Source organism: Myotis lucifugus, unplaced genomic scaffold (assembly GCF_000147115.1).
Source record: "Myotis lucifugus unplaced genomic scaffold, Myoluc2.0 scaffold_103, whole genome shotgun sequence".
Lineage (NCBI taxonomy): Eukaryota > Metazoa > Chordata > Mammalia > Chiroptera > Vespertilionidae > Myotis > Myotis lucifugus.
Window position 1 is genome coordinate 1,482,908 of NW_005871151.1, and position 22,683 is coordinate 1,505,590.

Sequence of the window (22,683 nt, forward strand, 5' to 3'; positions counted from 1 at the left end):
CATCCTCGGGAATACGGGTTAGCAGGAAGCGTAGCCGAGTCAGCCTCTCCCGGGATATACAGCATGTCTCTCTGCAATCTGCATCCCATTTAACAGCCTTCCCTCTGCTCTTCCTCACAGGGAGTATTATGAGGGAGGCGAGGACTCCACGCTCCGGGCAGAGAAACGGCTCTGGGATTAGGGATTGCCACTTCCGAGAGGATGCTGGGAATCTGCAGGGGGAGACGGAAATTCCTGGCTGCCCTCGTTGACTCTTCTCTGCATCCCAGCCATCACCTGGCTTTACCTGTTTGCCGGGAGCTTCGAAGGTAAGAAGGAAGCTGTCGCAGAGTGAGGGGCTGGGCGGGGGGAGAAGAACGCTGGCTGTCCCAGCGTCCCAGGGAGAGCCGCCAAGCCGTCTGATCCCAGCTGGTCATTTTGTAGAAGCGAATACGCATACCCCGTCACAGGGGAGGGCTTGTCTAGGTCGATAGAGGGAGTCAGGGATGTGAGGAGAAACAGACACAACAGCAAGATCAGGTGCACCTGGGCGCAGTGGCATGGAGGAGGTGACACAAATGTCAAAGACCCGCTTTGCGAGTGGATCGCTGTGTTGGTGACAGGCAAGGCTGGGCCCTGGAGGGATGACTTAGCTGTTCGTGGTGCCAGATGTTTTATTCTTTCTTCTGTCTCTTCATTCACGTATTCACATGTTCAACATTTGTTATTACCGTCGCTGCTGCTATGGTTTACATCTTGCTAGACCAGGTGCTGGACGTGCGGTGATAACACATCTGGACCTTCACAGCTCAGTGGGGGAGACAGACAGGTGGACACACATGATGGCTGCACAGACTGTGCGTGGTGTGAGGAGGCAAGCCCAGCCCAGGGGGCTGCGGGAGGCGGGTGTCGGAGCTGTCGGCCGGGCTTGGGGGAGGGATGGTCAGTCATCTGATGGCCCAGTACAGGAACGCAACAGACGCTGGACCCTCCCCAAACAAACAGAAAGGAACGCTAATCCCTGCCACTTTGCAGAAGTCATTAGCAAAGGCAAGACTTGCCATTCTCCCAGCCAGCGGTTTCAAACGCTGTGCGTTGTGTATCAGAGGTGGTTTTCTAAGCTCGGGGAGGAAAGGCGTGGCAGTGTTGGCGAGCACAGCTTTTTTCTATTTACCCCCACACTTGAGTTAAAAGGGAAAAATTAACTCAAAGGGAAATCTGACTCGAGGAAGTCAAGTACTGTGTTTTTAAACATGTTCTTTATGCATAATTTTATTGACAGCTCAAGGCTACCTTTTAATTAGGAGTTGCACTTCACTTTCCAAGATGTGCCCCGAGTGAGCCAGACTGAATATAAAGGAGGCGGGACTGAGTGCGGGCATGGCAGGGGGGGGCCCCCCAAGTCACACCCCTGCCCCTCGCCTGCCCCTCCCTGCCCCTCCCTGCCCCTGCATCCCTGCAGGTGGTGGAGCTTTCATCTAAGGGGCTGGAGAGAAGGAATTACGCCAGGGCGGTGTGGATGGATAATTTTCCTTAAAGGGATCGGAGGGAGGAAGGTGAGCTGGTGATCAGCCTAGGAGAGATATAAGGAAGCGTTTTTCTAGGGGTGATGGAGGAGCCCTGATAAACAAGGCTATGAAGGGCTGGCGCCTGACTCGGTTTAATACATTAAAACATTGACTTTCATAGTATAACTAGACTGCTAATAATTCTATATAATAAAAGGCTAATATGCAAGTTGTCCCCTCGACCGGGAGTTCAACCAGGGGATGAGGCCAACCACCCTCTGCCCCTCCTCCCTGCCAGCCCGGCCCGATCGGTCCCAATTGGGGCTGGCTGGCTGGATCCCACCCATGCACGAATTCGTGCACCAGGCCTCTAGTAATACTGTAATGATAATGAGGATGATGGCAACAATATAAGCTATTAGTTTTCTGAGCATTTCTACCTGCCAGACATTGTTGTTAGGACTTGACGCGTTAGGATTTTTTCACAAGAATCCTGTGTAATAGGTAGGGATGAGGAGGCGGGGCAGGTAAACTTCAGGGATCTGCCCAAGGCCCCAAAGCCAGTCAAGATGGGGCCTGGATTATTGGACTCGAGAGCTGGAGTTTTTAACTCTAAAACCATGTTATAGTTGGGGCCTCAGGGAGGTAGCAGACTTTGGCAAGGGGTTTGACAGGGTGTCACATGACATTTCTGGGTGCTGTGAGGGAAATTGCAGAATTTTTATTTGCACTCATTGATAGAAACTCAACCCTAAAAGGTTTGGGCAAACAGGGAATTTGGGGGCTAACAAAACTTGTAAGTTTGGAGCTAGAGCAGGCTTCAGGTAGGGTTGAATCCAGGGGCTCAAGTGATATCTGTGTAGCTCAGTCTCTCTTCATCCCTTTGCTCTGCTTTTCTCTTCTGTGGTTTCTTTCAGGGTAGTTTTTCCTACGTGAAGAAAGCTTTATTTATGACTTATCCTCTGCAGACCCTATAGAAAGAGGAGTTCCCCCTCCCCTAACCCTCCAGGCTTGCCCCTGATTGGATTGCCTCTAGTTGCTTGTCCAGAGACCAGTCAGTGACTGGGGAGGCTGGGGATGGCAGCCCTGAGCCCTGTGCCTGTTTCTGGTCATGGGGTAGAGAGGAGTTCCCCTGAGGGAGGGGTGGCCCCAAAGGCGAACGGTACGTTTTCTTGGAGGAGAGGATAGAAGCTGATCTGCGTTAGGAGCGTTCATGACTGGCTGTGCTTTGTGGTGTGTTGATGTCCACCTGAAGACTCTTCCCAGCATCTCGCTGTCTTTCCCACGCTGGCTGGTGGGGTGACTGTGATCCTTGACGCTGAGTGATTTTATTAGCCTGGCAGGTAGGTTACAGGGAGGATTGAGGAAATACTCTGCAACCACACGCACCGACTGGGGTAGGCACTATACCTGTAACCGTGAAGCTTAAGAAGTCCTACCTTGGGACCAAATCAGAAGCTGCTGTAAGTCGGGGGTGGGTGATTGGGTACATTAACAGACATGTTCTAGCTAGAATGGTAGAGGTGACAGATTTCTTTACAGGTAGCAGTCCACAGCGAGGCCACGGCATTTGTTTCCTGATGCTGTACTGTCAGAATGGTCTAGGTACGGCCGCACACTTAGGCGAATCCAGGTGAATGATTGTGCCGATTCAAGCCTGGCTCCACTAGACACAGTGGGAAGAATTGAGGCTGTTTACCTTGGAGAAGCGGAGGCTCCGGGTGTGTGTGTCAGCTTCAGCAAACAGTCAAAGGGCTGTCACCTGCCAGAGGTCAGGATGACTCTGATGGCCCTGAATCCATGGAGGGGTGTGGCAGGGAGCCCGAAGTCCAGCTTATCATAATGAGGATCATTCTGTCCCGTGCTGGCCTGAGCTGCCCTGGGAGGAGTGAAATGCATGCCATGAGGCGTGTGCAAACACGAGGCAGTACAGGGGAGGGAGTGAGCATGGGGGACAGTAGGACAGGATGTCCTGGGGGAGGGAGTGAGCATGGGGGACAGTAGGACAGGATGACCTGGGGGAGGAAGTGAGCATGGGGGACAGTAGGACAGGATGTCCTGGGGGAGGGAGTGAGCATGGGGGACAGTAGGACAGGAGGACCTGGGGGAGGGAGTGAGCATGGGGGACAGTAGGACAGGAGGACCTGGGGGGAGGGAGTGAGCATGGGGGACAGTAGGACAGGATGACCTGCTGACCTCCTGACCCAGACATTCTGAGACTAGTAAAGGCTGAGTGTTTGTGGGGTCATGGAGGCTACGTGGAGCCCCAGCCGTTGCTGCAGACATAGGTGCACTCCCAGCTGGTCCTGCGGAGACATTCTTGTCTGGTAAACACAACTTTGCAATCTATTTATTGACACCTTGAGTTTTCTGTGTCAAGGCCGGTGTGGCCATAAATAAGGTACAGAGTTGCTGTCTGCGTTCATGGCAGTGCTGTTCATTCTTAATGGGGGTTATTTATTTCCCACCCTGTTTAATTTCAGTGGGTCTCCTGAGAGCCGAGCCTAGAACGCTCCCTGAGAGGGGACTCTGAGCATAAGATGGATAAGATGGGGACAAGCAGCTGCAGGATGAACTGAGGGAGCGCGGGGTGGGGTCGTGCGTCTCAGGCCCTGGAATCAGCCGGATCTGCTGCGGGTAGGGACCCAACCACTCCCCTTCCTAGAGCTGTATCTCCCCTGATGTGAAATGATGTAAAAATGAGGCACTCCTCGTGGGGCGTTAACATTCTGTGAGGTTATGCTTCTAAGTATTTAACGTGAGTTAGAAAGGGCCAGTCTTGCCCAGGCTGGTGTGGCTCAGTGGTCGGATGTCGACATGTGAATGAGGAGGTTAGGGTTCAGTTCCTGGTCAGGGCACATGCCTGGGTTGTGGCCTCGGTCCTCAGTAGTGGGCGTGCAGGAGGCAGCCCATCAATGGTTCTCTCTCATTATTGATGTTTCTGTCTCCCTCTCCTTCTCCCTTTCTCTCTGAAATAAGTAAAAATAGCTTTTAAAATATTATTTAAAAGTTAAATAACTAGTGGTATATTTATCTAGTGCAGTACTATGGAGCAATAAACATGAATATACTCACAGAAAGTGTTGAGCAGACACAGCTCTAGCGGGTTTGGCTCGGTGGATAGAGCATCGGACTGCGAACTGAAGGGTCCCAGGTTCGATTCCAGTCAAGGGCACATGCCTGGGTTGCGGGCTCTGTCCCCGGGGGTGGGGCGGGGGGCATGCAGGAGGCAGCCGATCAATGATTCTCTCTCATCATTGATGTTTCTATCCCTCCCTCGCCCTTCCCCTCTGAAATCAATAAAACATAAAAAATAAAAAAGACAAATACAAAAGAGAACATACTGTAGGACTCCAATTATATAAATACAAAAATAGGCAAAAATTAATCTGGGGGTAGAGACCAGGGCAGGGCATAAGGAAGACTTTGGGGTACTGGTAATAATTTATTTTTTAACCTGTGTGATAATTATATGGGTGTTCATTTTGTGACAGTTTACAACATTCTTCATTTATCATTTGTTCACTTTTCTGCATGTTATGCTATTTTTTTAAAAAATCTATGCCAGTCTTGATAGTTCAATAAGTATCTGAATTTGAAGAGACTTTTGTGGGTTTTGTATTCTGTTCGGATGAGAGGAATTTTCTGAGCCTTTGGGTATTTCGAATCTATGTCACTGCTGAACTTTGAAATTCAAATGCTTTCTAAGCATGAAACTTCCCTTTTGGGATAGATGTTGACCATTTTTATTTAACCTCACTTCCTTTCTTCCTTCCCGATGGGCCTCACCATTTGGACACAGGTTCCCCCCAGGAGGGTCTGATCACAGCACTGACTTCAAGGTCTGACATTCGCTCAGAGAACCCTAATTCTGATAGGGTGTTTCCATCAGTTTGAAACAAGACCAGGACAGGCGTGCCTTGGGATAGTGCGGGTTCTGCTGCAGACCACCCCAGTAAAGTGAGTGTTAAATACAGGGAGTCATGATCTTCTTGTTGGTGGAGGATCTTGCCTTTGTTTGTTTAAAAAAACAAACAAAAAAATGCAACCTTCGTGAGACACAATAAAATGAGGTATATGGGGTATGCCTCTATTCCTACCAGAACTCTAGCAATGATGTAGCTCTGATTAATATTAAAGCAATATGCTCTAGATCAGCGGTTCTCAACCTGTGGGTCGCGACCCCTTTGGGGGTCGAACGACCCTTTCACAGGGGTCGCCTAAGACCATCCGAAAACACATATATAATTACATATTGTTTTTGTGATTAATCACTATGCTTTAATTATGTTCAATTTGTAACAATGAAATTGGGGTTCACCACAACATGAGGAACTGTATTAAAGGGTCGCAGCATTAGGAAGGTTGAGAACCACTGCCCTAGATGGTTTGGCTCAGTAGATAGAGCGTTGGCCTGCAGACTGAAGGGTCCCAGGTTCGATTTCAGTCCAGGGCACATGCCCAGGTTGCGGGCTCGGTACCCAGTAGGGGGTATGAAAGAGGCAGCCAATCAGTGATTCTCTCATCATTGATGTTTCTTCTATCTCTCTCTCCCCCTTTCCCTTCCTCTCTGAAATCAATAAAAATATGTTTTAAAAAAATTAAAGCGATATTACTTCTTGACCTGGACATCAAGCCACATTAGACAAATGTTCCTGTCTGCATTCATCAACAAATTTGCATCTTCGTAAACTCCAGGAGCCTGGAACAGACAGCATTTGGTATTGTCACTGTAGGCGATGTGGAAGCACAAAGAGGAAATGCAGGTGGGGCAGAAGTAGTTTTGTAGTTGTTCGTATGGAAAATAATACAACTATTAATAAATAAAATACAAGAATAAACTCTGTGCTTCGAATACTCGCAACTGTTAACCTAGGTTCACCTCTCCTGTATATTATTCAGCAATAGCTTCCTTTTATAGCTTGTTAAACAGAAATGGGCTGCAACTAGCATGCATTTGTATTGGGTTTGGCCTGCCCACTGCTTTTACCATTTTTAAATTTATATGAATAGTTAAAAAATGGGAGATGGCACATAAAAATCAATATTTCTGGCTTTCCACACAAGAATGGAAAGGTCTAGCAAACCCCACCCTCGCTCCATCCCAGCAGCATTGGCTGAGCTGAGCAGTCACTGTCCCTTTGCAGGGGCATGGCCATTCGCTCTGGCTTGTCACAGTCCCAGGACAAGCTGGTTGGTCCCCATGTCATCTATACAGGGCTGAATTGAGAAGAAAGAACTGCTGGCATTTGTTTATATTGCTTATTGATCCTGTCTCGCTCAGTTAGACTTTGGTTTTGGATCTTTTAACTTACTCCCTGCCATGGGCCGGGCCAGGGATTTTATTTTATTTTATTTTATTAAAAATACTAGAGGCCCGGTGCATGAAATTTGTGCAAGGGGGCAGGGGAGTCCCTCAGCCTGGCCTGAACCCTTTCCAATTTGGGACCCCTCGGGGGATGTCCGGATGCAGGCAGTTGGACATCCCTCTCGCAATCTGGGACCGCTGGCTCCTAACCACTCATCTGCCTGCCTGCCTGATCACCCCTACCCACTCTGCCTGCCTGCCTGATCGCTCCTAACCACCTCTGCCTGCCTGACTGATTGCCCCTAACCGCCTCTGCCTGCCTGCCTGATCACCCCTAACTGCTCCCCTGCCTGCCTGATTGCCCCAACCACCTCTGCCTTGGACCCCACCACTGCAGCTTTGTCCGGAAGGTTCACCTGCAGCTCACTGTGGGCCCAGTGGTCGCTTTTATTAGTATAGATGTTTTTATTGATTTCAGAGAGGAAGAGAGAGAGCGAGGGAGAGGGAGAGGAAGAGAGAGACATCAATGAATCCTTGATCAGCTGTCTCCTGCACATCCCCTACTAGGGATCAAGTCCAAAACCCGGGCATGTGTCATTGACTGGCATCGAACCTGGGACCCTTCAATCCGCAGTCCGATGCTCTATGCACTGAGCCAAAAGCTGGGCTGGGGATTTTACACACATTATCTCATTTATTCCTCTAGATAGCTTCACACTTGGCCTGTTTTGGAGATAAGGACACTGAGGCTCAGGGCTGTTGAGGTCTTTGCCAAGGTCACCCAGCCTGTACATAAGGGAGCCGGTGTGCAAACCAGGCCCTGCCTGCCTGGGCCCGGCGCACAACTTGCTTATATAGAAACAACTGGTGGATGACATTTCAAAGTCAACATGCTCAGGCTTCAGATAAGGACCCGACACATCCCCAGACAAGGGAACGAGGCCATCTTGGACGAGAAGGCACACCATGTTCCGTGGCTTGGGGATTATTATAAGCCAATAGAAGCAGAAAATTCGATTAGGCCTTTAATGCAATTTGCATTTTGTTTCTGCCAGAGACTCATGCAATTAAGAGCAGGCATGGACCTTCGGAATCATCTAGGCAGGCTGAAGCCTAAGCAGATGAAGCCTTTGAAAACAACACAAGGACTTTATCTGGGTCAGGGGCTGATGGTGGGCGGACGTGTCCCTCAGTGATGGGTGGCACTGTTTAAATCCCAGAGTGACAGGAGACAAGTTACCTAGCATCCCTGCAGGTCTGTCTTCTCCTGAAAAGGGGACTGTAATACGCAGCTCACGCACCTGTTAGAAGGGCTATGAAGTCCCGATTAGAGTAGCAGTCATTCAGTTAAATGTCCGCTTGCTTTTCCTGATTCTGAGAGTGTTGGAAGGTCTTCCTGGGAGGGATGCAAAAGGTCGCCCGCCTGGTCCACATAAGGAAACCAAGGCCTGGAGAACTGACCAAACCAGGCGCAGAGCCCCAGACAATGATGTCATTGGAACCGCCACCCAGATCGTCTGTGTCACCAACCTGGTTCGCTGCTTGTCACCTTCTTCTTCATCACTACTTTTTGTAAAGACAGAAGAGGTCACATTTGTTCATTTCTGCCATCTCTTTTCCAGACACCGGCAGTCTCCCTTTAGGTGTGCAGGAGACAGGGGTGGGAGGAGGGGGCTCTGAGATAGACCGTAGCCACAGTCACAGTGCACCTGCAGCTCACTGTGGGCCCAGTGGCCGTGTTTGGAAAAAATTAAATTCCACCTGGAGGACCTGTTGTGAGGACTGTAAGAGGAAGGAAGAGGAAAGGACCACCCTCTGACGCAGAGTTCAGTCGCTTCTCTAACAGAAGCTTTGTCTGATGGGACCGTAGCTGAGTCAGCACACATGGCTCTTATTCCCCAACCTCCCCTTAAGCGCTGTGTGTCCTTAGCTGATAACTTAACCTCTCTGAGCCCACATTGCTCCTCAGGAGTGGGGATGCTGTTCCCTATTGGACAGGGTCTTTGTGCAGATGAGGAGGAGTCCATCGTGCCTAGCACAGAGTAGGTCCACGAACTTTTAAAAAAAATATATGTTTTTATTGATTTTAGAGAGAGGAAGGGAGAGGGAGAAAGGGATAGAAACATCGATGAGATTCATTGATCGACTGCCTCCTGCATGCCCCCTACAGGGCATCAAGCCTGAAACCAGGGCACGTGCCCAGACCACAAATCCAACCATGACCTCCTGGTTCATGGGTCGACGCTCAACCACTGAGCTACACTGGTCGGGCAGGATTTAGCTGTGTTTGACATGCTGCCTGAGCTCTGAAGCACAAAGTCGCTCACACAGGGACTCCCTGGAAGAGACCTGAGGATGCAGGGTCCTTGGTGGGGATTTGTCATCCGCGCTCCAGCAGAGGGCACTCCATGCCCCTTGTCCTGCAGTCCCTGAGTTCTCTTGATGGAGCAGAGCCCATGCGGGTGCCTGCAGGGACACCCCGGGCAGGGAGCCTGTCTGTGGCACCCCTGGGTAGCAGCTCTGATTAGGTAGCGGTGCTATTGAGCACAAGCTTTCTCATGCACATGGAATCCTCCCACAGCCCCAGGAGGGACGGAGGGTATGCCATTTGCATGTCCCCCTTCTCATGCAGCTCATTTCCCGGTGGACAGAGAAGATTAACCAGTTAAAGTGAGGGTGGTGAGACGTGCCACAGAGAAATAAAGCCGCCTGAGATGACTGTGCAAGTGGTAGGGGCGAGGCTTGGTGAGGGATGGGGAGGACACCGGCTGGACCGGCCTCTCTGAGCTGGGCGGGGGTCAGGAGGAAGGGCATTTCAGGCAGGAAGTGGAGAGCGCTCGGTGCCTTTGCAGAACAGCAAGGAGAAGTTGGGCTGGAGAGAAGCAGGAGAAGGGGTGGCAGATGGAGGCCGGGAAGGTGGGCAGGGCTCCTCCCTCAGGACCCAGGCGTGGTCTGGACCCTGCTCTCAGACTTCATCCCTGCGGCTGGACTTGCCTTTGGCTGCTAAGCTAAGAGGCACCTGAGCGAAAATTTTCTCCTCCTGCCTGTAAAGATGTCAGCTAGATCTCTGGCTTAAGAATCCCCTGGGGTTGCCCTGGCCAGTTTGGCTCAGTGGATGGAGTGTCAGCCTGAGGACTGAAGGGTCCCAGGTTCAATTCCGGTCAAGGGCACAGGCCTGGGTTGCAGGCTTGATCCCATTGTGGCATGTGCAGGAGGCAGCTGATCGATGATTCTCTCTCATCGTTGATGTTTCTCTCTCTCCCTCTCCCTTCCTCTCTGAAATCAATAAAAACATATTTTAAAAAAATAAGAATCACCTGAGGCAGTTAATAGACTCCCAGCCCACCCTGGGGCCCTTAGGAAAAATACACTTCCAGGGCCTGGCTCAGGTGTGCAGAGGAGATTGTGCAGGCAAGGTGTGCAGGGAGGGGTCTGTATTTTAACAAGCACCTCAGGTGACCCTTCCGGGAAATGTGGGGAATTTGATGGGATCAAGTGAAGCTTCTGGGGGGCGGCACTTGGACTCGGTAATGACCAGGTTGGCAAGGACTGCACTGATTGAGCGCCTACAGTTTGTCTCACAGGGCAGCCTGCCTTTGGACTTCATCTCCTTTGACCCTTAAATGTTCAGGAGAAACTACCCACAGCCAGAATATTGTTTCCACTCCTGTGAATCACTTCTCGTGTTAACGGCACCTCATTACGTAACTTCCCTCTTTTTCAGAGTTGCCACATAGACTGACATAATGATGTGCTCTGCTTAGAGAAGTGCTAGATAAATTATTAATATTTACCGTTTTCCACACCCTTTGCATGGTGAGGTCTCACCTTTTTGTAGTCACCTCTGAATCCTTATTCTTTAAAAATTGTTTATTATAGTGGACTACAGTATTCTCTTAGTATTGGGTATATAGCACAGCGATTCAACATTTACATACTTTACGACGTGATCATCACGGTCAGTTCGTACCTATATGTCACTGTGCAAGTCATTGCAGTATTCTTGATTATATTCCCTATGCTGTACATTACATCCCCATGGCTTATGTATCTTATAACTGAAGTTTGTAGCTTTTATTCTCCTTTACTTTTTCTGCCTATGTGAGATATATGTCACACCTTCATCTATTCATCTATTGATGGACACTTAGGTTGTTTCCAGATTTGGGTTATTGTAAATAATGCTGCAGTGAACATAGGGATGTGCGGATCTGTTCAAATTAGGGTCTTCGTAAGCTTCATTAGCTACTGTTTATGGAGCATTTAAATCCCTGACTTGTATTAACTCCTTTGTTCCTCACGACTGCCTTGTAAGGTGCTTCCTGATAGTCCCATTCTGCAGATGAGGAAACTGAGGCACAGGCAAGTTCCAGACTGTGCTCAAGGTGTCAGAGCCAGCAAGTGGTGGAGCTGAGATGTAGCTCAGGCAGTCGAGTTCCCCTGACCTCTCCAAGGTTTGGTCCACCTGTTCAGCTGACTTGATTCTAGGTCTTTCTCTTTTCTATGGAAGGCCCTGTCAACATAAGAAACATTCCACACCTGGGGCAAATTTTTGTGTTTATTTGAGCCAACTAATGATGACAGTTGCTGACCTCAGATGCTCAGAGAGTAACAGTTTTGCAGTTTCTTATATGCGTGTGAACCTAAGAGGGAACAGAAGGAAGAGTGCGTGGAGGTGGGAGAAAGCGAGGTGGGAACTGGATTACAGATGGTTAACAAAATAATGTGTTCCCTGGAGAGTGCTTACGCCTTGCAGGGGCACTTCCTCTGGCCTTTCAAAGGTGTGTTAACGATGCACTAGAACAATGGACAGGGCTGGCTTAAAACCCTCCAGGAAAGAGGTTACAGGCCTGGGGCGTGGCTACACACCATGACCTGCCAGTTCGGCGTCTATGATTTCTCACAGCACCCTTTTTTGTCCACAGTGCCTTCACTGTCCGTGGAGATTGGGGAAAAGCTGGGCATTATCGTGTATGAACAACCCTTCCCGTATACCTGGAAAATGTACTAGATCAACCCTTCTCCAGACCCGCATGTGCTCATCTTCCTTTCTTTTCACACCTGGGGTCTCCCTTGCTTGCCCCTGGGCTTACCTGTGGTTGCCTTGGTCCAGCCTTCAGGAGTGGACAGGGTCAGCCTGTTCCGAGAAGTAGAGGTGCCTGCCCCTCCCTGCCTGTCCTTTCCCAGAAGCCGTCCCTGTGATGGATGTTTCCCAGCAGGCCGTGCCTGCCTCGCTCCAGTGAGAATCGGGGTACTTTGGGTCCTGAACTCCCTAAAGCAGCGCTCCAGAAATGAACCCCGTGCCCCGATGGCAGGCCCTCCTCCGTGCCCAGACGGCGGGGCCGTCCCAGGGGTGAGATGGCTCAGGGGGAGGAAAGCATCTCCCCGCCTGCTGCTTAATTTCACGTTGTGAGTGAACACTCCGAGGTGAGTGGCATGAAGGGGCGGACCGGTGAGGATCTCCGGGAGTGAGTATTACAAAATCTTTATCTTTTGCTCCCAGCAGCCTCTGTTAGTGGCGTCCTGTTCAGACGTCTCCACCTTGGCCCCAGGTGAGCTCTGCAGTGCTTCCCAGAGGCTCCCGGGGCAGGTCGGAGCAGCGAGGCCCTGGCAGGGCGGGCTGTGTCTGCTCCGGCACTGTGCAGTGCCAGCTGAGAGAAGCAGGCTCCTGCGGCCAGTCTTTCCGCAGGGTGAAGAGAGTGATCGTGGGGAGCATTCGCCTCCTGCCCTGTTCTAAGTGCTCGCATTTTCCTCTCGAGACAGGTAGGTCCCGTCATCATCCCCCATTTCATCATTCAGGCGCACGAGGCTGAGAACTCGTCCCAGGTCCCAGCCCCGAGTGCAGACCCGGCCTGTCTGGCTTAGAGCCCACCCACGGCTCCTCTCCGCGCCACCCCCTCCCCCCCCCCGCCCCCGTCATTATAATCAGTAGCATGTATGTAGTGAACAGAGATGAGTAGGGCATTTCCCTGGATGTAGGGACGACACAGGACTACAGACGTCCCAGCGTGTTGCTGGCACTGTGATGACGCAGCGCATGAGGCCATGGGGCCCTGCACGGGCCAGAGGTCGGAGACTGGCTTCGTGGGGAAGGAGGGCCTGAGGTCTGGCAGGGCGGTGAGAGTGCTCTGAGCCCATGAGGGGGCATTTCGTCATTTGGGAGGGCACAGAGGAGCGTGAGAAAGCCTGGGCAGGAGGAAGCAAGGAAGGCTTCCCGCGTGTGCTGAGCATTGCCACGCTTATCTGAGAGGGGCGTCCGTCGCCTGAGAGGGAGGACAGCAAGCCAGGGCTCTGCAGGCGGAATCTCTGGGCTGGACACCTGTCTGTGCCACTCGGCCTGTGTGACCACGGGCACACCTCTTACTTTTTCTAAGCCTCAGTCTTCTCGTATAGAAATGGGATCTACTGTACCTTCCGTATCGGTTTATCCCGAGGCCCAAGTGTGATTTATGCAGGCAGCCGACGCATATCGGGCTCTCAGTGAGTCGCAGCTAGCTGTTTATTGGTTTTATTTTTGATGAGTCATTTATCGATACACTTCAGGTCTGTAACTGCAGATGAAATGTGGGATAAAGAATCCCTTCTGGCACATAGCTGTTGCCCAATAAATATAAAGCAGAGGCCTCACTGGGCCTGCGGCTGGACTGGACTGGACTGGACTGGCTGCCAGCAGGGCGCCATGGAGAGAGGCACAAAATGAGACGGAGAGCGCTCTTTCCCCCTCCCAGCTGCATGTCCAGGCGCCCTGGCTGTGCCACCTCAGCACGCCTGGCCCTCCGCACCCCCTCCTGCAGGGTCTGCCCGGCCCCTGGCTTAATGAGGAAACTCAGTCCTGGGTGTGTGTGTGGGGGGTATTGGTGCATCGGCCAGAATCTTGCTGCTCAAAGACTCTGCCCAGCGGGGTCGGTGTGATGCTGGCTCAGCACTTCTGCACTTGGCTCAAGCACACCTGTGCCGTCAGGAAAGCCTCCATTCCACTGGAGACGTTTGTCGCTAACCCTAGGCGACTCTCACAGGATCTTTCACCTGCTAGTTTTTTTTGTAGATGTTTCCATTCCTGCGAGCATGAAAGCACCTCGATGGTTTCAGAGTGGCTCTGGGGCCTCTTTAAATCCCCTACTGTGCATCGCACACAGTAGGGATGATAGCGTCATTTTGTAAATGTGTCTTCTTTAACCCACCTGGGAGGCATGTTATTACATGATGTATCACCTTTTTTTTTTCTAAGTGTAGGTGAGCGCTAGTGTTGTCGAGACTGTAATCTAGTGAAGAGCCGGGCACAAAGGCCTCCGTGGGGCCTGGGCTGCCGCAGCGTTTATGGCACACATGTGTGCTCTGTGTCGCAGTGTGCTGGTGGTCATAAACACAGCAGGTGTATTGGTTCATCAGACACATTTTCCCGATGATTTGACTTCTTGAATGAATGCCAAGTGAGTCCCCTTCACATTGGGAAGTTTTCTTCCACCTAATGAGATGGTTCTGGTTCTTTCTGTGAAACATGGGGGTAACTGACCACCACCCCTGTGCAATCCCATGATTCCAAGCATGACAGCTGTCCAGGGCCGCCCTCCTGGGATTCTCCAGGCCAGTTCCCCGTTTCCCCAGCCCTCCAGCCCAGAGGTCAGATGGTGTGGGATCGAGGGAGTCAGGAATCCTGAGCTTATCTCAGATGAAAAGTCACCCAGAGTTGGAGTGAGTGAGGATTCGTAGGGAGTGGGGTGCAGGGGTACCCCTTTTGCTGCCTTTTCTTATATGACCTCCCCCTTGAGAAAGGTCCCAATACTTGGAGCAGGTAAGGCCTGTGCAGGTAGGACCTGTGTCACCCGTGATGTGTTTGCATATTTCCCCATGGGTGCTGAGGCCCCCTCTGGGCAACAGCCACCTGATCTTGAGCCTCCATTTCCTGAGATGTGGAAGCAGCTATCGAGTAAGTGCCCAGTATGTGCTTGGTATTGGACTAGAGTCTGAGAAAGACTCCAATAGGGTTAAGCCATGGTCCCTGCCCTCAAGACAAATTGTTCTCTTCTTGGTCTTGGGTGATACTGACCTTCCCCCATGTGGTCATTCGCTGGGAATGATGGGTCTTCTGAGGAAACATATTAAGTGATGGAGACATTGCCTAATGGGTAAGGGAGGCTGCAGGATGATAAGCAAGAATTTAAGTCTGAGAGTAGCAGGCTCTTCTTGGGGCGATGACTCCAATTGCAATCCCAGATAACGACTGTACTAGAAGTGGGCGTGCCTGTCTTTGGGAGTCGAAAAGGAAGGATGGGTAACTACCTGGGGATGTCAGGAAAGCTTCCTGAAGAAGGGCCTCCTGGGCTGGGTCTTGAAGGTCATGGGGAGCAGGGTTGGAAGCCCACATCTGAACTGTCGTGTTTGGAATCATGGGATTGCATGGGGGTGGTGGTCAGTCTGTCCACAGAGATCACCCAGCCGTGGTCTCTGAGATCAGCCTGCTCAACCAAGTAGGTCAAAGGGTCTTAGTGGGAAAAGCAGGAAGAACTTCTGAACTCGGCAGCAGGTGCCTGTGCTAACTCTCCAGTCTTCAGAAATCCCGTCTTCGTGCTTCCGATGTTTGCGCATCCTTGTAGCTTCAGCATGATATTCTCATCCCGTCCCCCACCTCCCTCCACACCCCATCTTTGGCCCTCGGTAATTTTGTATTAATAGCAGCGATTAAGCCGCCTCATCTAGTCAGGGAGGAGATATTAATCTTCATCAGGCCCAGGGAGGGGCTGGATGTTTCTCTGCTCTTCTCCCCCACCCCTACTCCCCTCCCCCCTGTGAGCCAGGAGCTGCTCCAGTGTCTGTGGGAAGCTCCTTCATCTGCTTCTATGGGCGCATTTTTGGGGATCACTTCTCTGCTCGCCTCCCTTAGCTTCTCTGCGTCCGCGCATCACAGGCTGTCATTGAAGACCACTGCCAGGAGGTGGAGGAGGGGGAATGAACGGCTCCTTCAGATGGAAGCTCCCAGCTTCATTGTCCTGCTGCTGCTGAGAATACCAGAGCAGGGCGGCTGTGGGCTCTTGGGTTTATGAAATCCTGTTCAGCCCTTGGAGAGGTGCACCCATTCCCAGGTGCCTTCTTCATGCTATGTCTCTGATGCCAGGGGCAGGAGGCGGAGACGCTGAGGATCAGGCCGAGAATTAGGATGGGAAGGAGGCTTACCTCAAAGCTCGGCACCCCAGGCTGTTCTGCCTGTGAATTGACTGCTAATAATAGCTTATCGTGCCTGGGCCTCGAGACTCTATTATGCACCAGACTGGAGTGCTGTAGAGAATGGAGGAGGATGCTGTTGGAGATAGTGCTGGTGCAGCGGGTGTCAGTGGGGCTGGTCCATGGTACCTGAGAAGCCTGACTCCAGCCGGAGGAGAGGGATGCTCCTTTTGGAAGCAGAGATGCCAAGACGGACATGGTCCCTCCTTCCCCATTTCTGCCCCTCTCCTCCCCCCAGGGGTCAGCTGAGGCCCTGGGAGCCCTGCTGGCTGCCATATTCCAGCTGTGGGAGGGCATGATTACTTTCTCTCCAAATGAAGAATCTCAGATAACCCTACCCCTCTTGACTAGCACACAGCCCTCACACCCGCACCACCTCCCAGGGTCCTCTTACCGCCCTGTGCTCGGTGGGTGGGAGTGGCCTTTTCTCAGCCTTCCAGCACACCTGGGTTGGGGAAATGGTTGGCATCTCACCAACAGCCTTCTCACTCTGAGGGACTCAGGACATTAAATTAGCAGAAGCCTTGGCTGGTTTGGCTCAGTGGATGGTGCGTTGGCCCTCGGACAGGTTCAGTTCCAGTCAAGAGCACGAACCTCGGTTGTAGGTTCCATCCCCAACTATGGTCAGGGCGCGTGTGTGAGGCAGCTGATTGATGTATCTCTCCCACATCATCTCTCTATCTCTCCCCCTCCCTTCCACTCTCTCTAAAAATCAATGGAAAAATATCCACGTGTGAGGATGAACAACAGAAAATCAATAATAAAAGAAATTAGCAGAAAACAACGGAACTAAGAACCAAACTGGATCACCTGACATACAAGTATGTATTGTAAGGAATCAAGTAACATCGTCTCTGCCTCCTCACCCGGAATCGAGTCCACCATGCCTGGAACTCACCATGTGGCCGTGGGCAAATTGCCCCTCCTTTCTTGAATCTGTAAAATAAGGTGGGTTGGTGTTGGGAGAGTTCAACAGATTTTATGTGGATTGCTATCACCTCAAAAGGTTAAAACTGAAAATCAACTCAAAATGGATCGGAAAGGTTAAAGTCGGCGGTGCACAGGCAGGTTAAACAGCCATCTCAGATGGTGATTAAAGAAAATTGAATTTATTGAAGGAAAAGGGGAAAGGAGACAGGGATATCCAAAGGGAAGGGCTCACAGAGAAAAGGGGGCCGTGGAGACAGGTTCAGGGGGTTCGCTGCTGCCCATGGCTCCCCTGGTTGCAAGTCTCGTGGGGTCCCTTAGAGGTGGGGGAATACATGCCTGTGGGAGAAAGGCCTGGGCATGCTCCTTGGAGGGAGAGCGCTCACTGGGTCCTTGGTCCTGGGCTTGTTCATCTCTTTTCCGCAGGTGGAAATCTTAGGGGAGGTCTCGGGAGGGTCTCAATAGACTACCCATCAGCTTTCCAGGTGTGCTCCTTCAGGGTCGTGGTCTCCACGGATTGGCGCGTGGGTCATTAGTCAATGTAGCTGGTCACTGTAGCTGTTGTATGTCTGGTTTTGCTGTTTTTTGGGGCCTGGAGCTGAAATACCACTGAGGCCTAGATGTTGTCTTTAGGAGGAAAAGGTCGGGGGATATAAACTGCATGGCCAGCGATATGGAAGATCTGGGGTCCAAACCCCATGACCAGTGATATGCCAGGGGAGGGAGGTTACCCCAGGGGTGACGGTCTTGTTTGCCCAGTTCTGCCCCTTGCCAGGCATTGGGACTTTCTACTCTGGTGAGTTTCTGTACTTGGTCCATCGTCCTTGCTCTGGGGGGTCTAACAGGATCCCAGATCTCAAATAAACATAAGAGCTAACACTATAAGACTCTTTGTTGGAAAAAAATAAGAGTACATTTTTGTAGCTTTGGATTAGGTGATGATTTCTTAGATATGATGCCAAAAGTGATAGGGGGCAGAAATAGAATATTGGGGATCAGCTATAATGATAAGAAATATGAATCATGCTCTATTAACCGTGATTGTTTTGTTCTGATTAAAGAAGGCACATTCTAACCTGGCTGGGAGTTACACGTGGGACCTGGGAACTCACCTGGAAATGCAGTCCATCCTCCTCATCAGGGAGCCTGTTTTCATGGAAAGATTAACAACCTGTTGCAGAAACCAGAGCCACCAGCCCTTTGAAGAGACCCAGTCCTTTGCATATCACTAGCCCTTTGAAGACCTATACACTGCCTGTTTGGCTTACCCTTTTGCCTACTTTCCCATGTAATTTTTGTCCTCCTACCCAGCTGGCTTATGGTGGGGGGCAGAGCAGACCTTTGTGGATGACCTGCGGCTCTCCCATACTGCCCGCAGTATTGGAACAAACGCTCATATGATTCAACCCTGTCTCTGCTTAATTGGCTCACGTAGTGACAGGCAGCCCGGACCCATGGATTGTCTGGTTACAAAAGCACAATCAAAAACTGAAAAAAGTCAGGATACCAGCAAGCAAGTGAAAGGACAGCCTAAAACATAGGAGAAAGTATTTGCAATCATACCTCTGATAAGGGACTTATATCCAGAGTAGATAAAGCATTCTTACAGCTCATTGATGTCAAGACACATGGCCCAGTTAAAAAATGGGCAGAGGAGATATACAAATAGCCAATAAGCACATGAAATGACACTCACCGGGGGACTGCAAGTCAGAGCCACGTGGGACACCGCTTTACACGCACTCAGGTGGCGATTATAAAGAAAATAGAAAATAGCAAGTGTTGGAGAGGATGTTGAGAAATGGTGACCTGTACATTGCTGGGGGATGTGAAATGGCACAGCCATTTTAGAAAGCTGCCCGGGAATTCCTAAAAAAATTAAACGTAAAATTAACATATTCCTCAGCAATACGATTCTTAGGTATATGTCAAGAGAATTGATAACAGGTACTCAAACAAAAACGTGTCCACAAGTGTTCATAACAGCACATTCATAATAATCAAGAAGTGAAAACTTCCCAGATAGATGTCTGTGAACTGATGAATGGATAAACCAAGTGTGGTCTGTCCATACAATGGAATATTACTCAGCCATAAAAAGGATTGAAGGGTTGGTCGGTGCAACAACATGATTGAATCTTGAACAAAACATTAAGTGAAAGAATGCAGACAGAAAGGCCATATATAACGTATAATTCCATTCGTGTGAAATGGCAAAATAGGCCAGGCCATGGAGACAGCAAGGAGATGCGTGGTTTCCAAGGGTCGGGGAGTGACGGAATGGATACAGGGCTGCTTCTTGGGGTTCTGGAATTAGGGAGTCGTGATGGTTGCACAACTCTCAGAATATGCTCTACACTGATTTGTGTACTTTAAAAGGGTAAATTTTATGGTAGATGAACTATATCTCAATAAAGGTTTTATTTTAACATGTTGCTGCTTAAGGTAGAGCAGGACAAGGAGGCGTGGATCCCCTCATCTGTCCTTTCTCCTAACCGCTCCCCACATGATGGTCCTGAGATGCCCTCACTGTTCCAGGGGACACGGTGGAGGGCCTGTGTGGTCCTTTTGGCTTGGCTAGCATCTATGACTTGAGAGCTCACATGGCAGCGAGCGGGCGCCTGGAGATGGTACTGTTTCCATCCGCCCTTGCCCCATGGCTGTGAAGGGCTGTGACCACCAGCCGCCCCTTCTGAACAGAAGCGAGAGGTCATTATTGGTGACTTGGCCCTTCGTTTACAGATCCATCCTATGCCAGAGTGGTGGAGGCAGGGGCAATTAGGAAAGAAAAATGTGAGCCCAAACATGAAGCCTCCCTTCTTGAAATGTGAAGGTTGAAGGGGCTTCCCAGCCAGTTCTTAGGACAAAGGGAACCAAAAGACAAAAGTATCTTGCAAATGCCCTGAAGAGTCTTTTGATTATTACACTTCATGGATTACTTTGTATTTACTTTTGTTTGTCTGTCTTTCTAAAGAGGGGTTATCTCTGCATTCCTGAGTGGGGGGCCTGTCATAGGAAAGAAGGAAGGAAGGGTGGATGGATGGATGGATAGATGGACAGATGGATGGACAGATGGGTAGGTATATGGGTGAATGGGTCAAAAAAATCAGTCAGTCTCTCTTGATTTCCTGATTCCAAAAGAGAAAAGCCAACTTCTCTGTATGAAAGCTCAAAGTTTGAAATGCAAATTAGCATTTAAAAGATAGATGTGCCATCTCCGGGTGGGTCTAGGCACGCAGTCCTTAGACATGCGTTTCTCAGTGTAAATAACTCTGAATGTGCTACAAAGTTCACCAGTGTTTCAGTTCATTACATTAATGTTGTTTTGAGTGTGTTGCAGGCTATAAACTGTCACATTTCTGAAATTCTGTAGTCTTCTCATCTTCAGGAACTCGGGCTATGTGAGAAATCGAAGACTTGCTTTATACCGACGAGTCCTAGATGGGAATTCAATGGCTGTGGCCTGCAGTGGGTGCCGTGTGGAGTTTACTTCTTCCTCCGTTCAGGCACTAACTCCACCTCAACTTGAGTGCAGACTCTCTGGGTGGTGCTGGGCTACTCAATGGCAGCCCTTCCCTTCTCGACCTGCAGATAATTCAGGCCTGGTTATGAGCCCACCTGGGCCTACAGATGAGGGCATGAAGGGCGAGCTTGTGGGGTCCTGGCCCACAGCCCTGGGTCACATTTGACCCCGCAGCATCGCCGGCCTCATCGGGAAAGGCCTGTCATGTTCGTGTTCAATGCCCTTCGTCCTGGGACTCTGCCTCTGTCTCTGCTTTGCTCGGTGCTCTTTCTTCTCACTCGTCCACCTCTGCATGCAGACTTTTTAGGGGAGAAAGCATGCATCCTGTCATTGTCGCTCCTCTGACTGCTTGATTTCCACCTGGCATCGTCACTGTGGCACGCTCCGCTGCCCACGCACCTCTTGCTCCCCAGGCTGTCTCCCCGCCTTTGTCACTGTCCCAGTATTTCTCCTGTTTTCCTGCCCCCCTCACCCCGTCCCACCATGCTGTCCCTGGGGGCTCTTCCCTGGTTCACACTCTCTCCACTGAGCCTCCTTTGCCCTTCCTCATGGATCGCACAGCTGACGGGTTGGCTTCATTCCATTTTGAAGCAAAGAACCGGATTGCTCAGCCCTTGCCCTCTAGGTTTCCTGCTGGTATGTCCAGACTCCCTCATTCTCTTCCCACCAAGGGCCGGGCTCAGTGATGAATCCCGGTTGCACTGATGTCTGGGGCTGGGCCCTGCTCAGGCTGAAGGTGGTGTTGGGAGCTGTGGGTATGAGTGGGGTGCCCCAAAGACACCCTAATGCATGGGCATGGGAGAAGACGAGGGGCTCCGAATGGCTGTACGGACGGCAGGGTATTTCCTTCTAAGTCCAGCACACATACCTTCTTCCAGAAACATCTTTGTCCTTCTCCAAATTCCACACCCCCTTTCCCCTTTATCAGGATTCCTTGGTTACACCTTGCACACTACCCTTTACCCAAGTCTGCCTGGCATCATAGCTGTGTCTGCGTGTAAGATTCTTGGAATCAACACTGCCTATTTCATTCTTATTTCAACCTCCACACCTTACAGAACATTGCACATAGTAGGACTTCCAAAAATGTCTGTAGAAATGAACCGGTTGGTAGAAGAAAGGTAGTATGGGGGTGGTAGTCTCTAGAATTCCTTTGCCTGTAACCCAGGTCCTGAAGTGATTACATGAGAGATTCAGGGATGGCAGGCCTCCCTCTCTCCCTGGGCCCTGGGGACTGTTCTTTCTCCAGGGTGTGCACTGCTCTAGCAACTCCTAGAAAAGAATAAAAAAAGGCCCTGATAGGCAGTATCTGCTCATTTCTGTGGTGTAAATTCTCCCACCAGGAGGAGCCACCAGCACTCCAATGGAGCCAGGCTGCCTGGAATGCCCCTTCTCTCCTCGCTTCCCCCAGCTGATTCTTGGTTGTTGCTGGGATTTAGTTTAGACGTTGCTTCTCCCAGGATGGTGTCCTTGACCAGCGCCCACCTGTCCCCTGCTGGGAGAAGCTCCGTTTCACGTGCCTCCTTGTTAACGTTGCTTATAAATAGCACTTCCCAGACCGCATCATAATTGTGTGGCCTTGGACGGCTCCCTTCTGCTCTGCACTCTGTGGATGGGCACCAGCTGGGCTTTGATTCATCCCTTGAACCCGGCGCTAAGTACAAGGTCAAAGACATAGAAGATGTTCAACACGTGTGTGTTGGATGCAGGCCTGTTTTGACTCGAAAGGGCAGTAACCTCTGTACTTAGCTCAGGAGGAGTGATTCATGGTGGTGCCAGTTCTATTCCTGCCCATTTTAGTTGCCACTCAGACAGCTCTGCTCAGGTTTGAAAAGGGGGCTGGTTGGGTTAGTGATGAGACATGTGCATGCCCCAAACCCAAGAGCAGGAAGTCATGCTCAGTGTTTACCTGGAATATTGGAAATCAAGACTTTTTCATCCGGGATGTAGGAAGCCATGAGGGCTATCTAGCTCTCTGTTCTTGTCTCTGTCTCTCCATCTTTTCCCTCTGACTTTCTCCCAGTCTTTCTCTCTTGTTCCCCAATACCATATGCTGTCCTTCTCCGCCTTTCTTTATTCATCAGCTGAGTTCTCCTCTCCCTCCTCCTCCTGTCCAGCTCCCTGTGTTCTTTCTTCCTTTGCACAACCCAGTATGGTCCACCAGCCCAGCTCTGTATGTTGCCAGCTTAGGCACCTCCTGTCACTAATAGCATCTCTTT

The 22,683-nt window shown here is 50.6% G+C and overlaps 1 protein-coding gene across 1 annotated transcript in view; it reads left to right on the top strand.

Annotated features, from left to right (window-relative positions):
* Window positions 1–120: 120 nt before the first annotated feature.
* LARGE1 (LARGE xylosyl- and glucuronyltransferase 1) overlaps window positions 121–22,683 on the top strand; it is a 305,112-nt gene continuing 282,549 nt past the window's right edge. Inside the window, 2 exon segments of the mRNA XM_023757230.1 lie at window positions 121–243; window positions 245–308. Coding sequence (XP_023612998.1) covers window positions 202–243; window positions 245–308 — 106 coding nt within the window. The 5' untranslated portion in view covers window positions 121–201.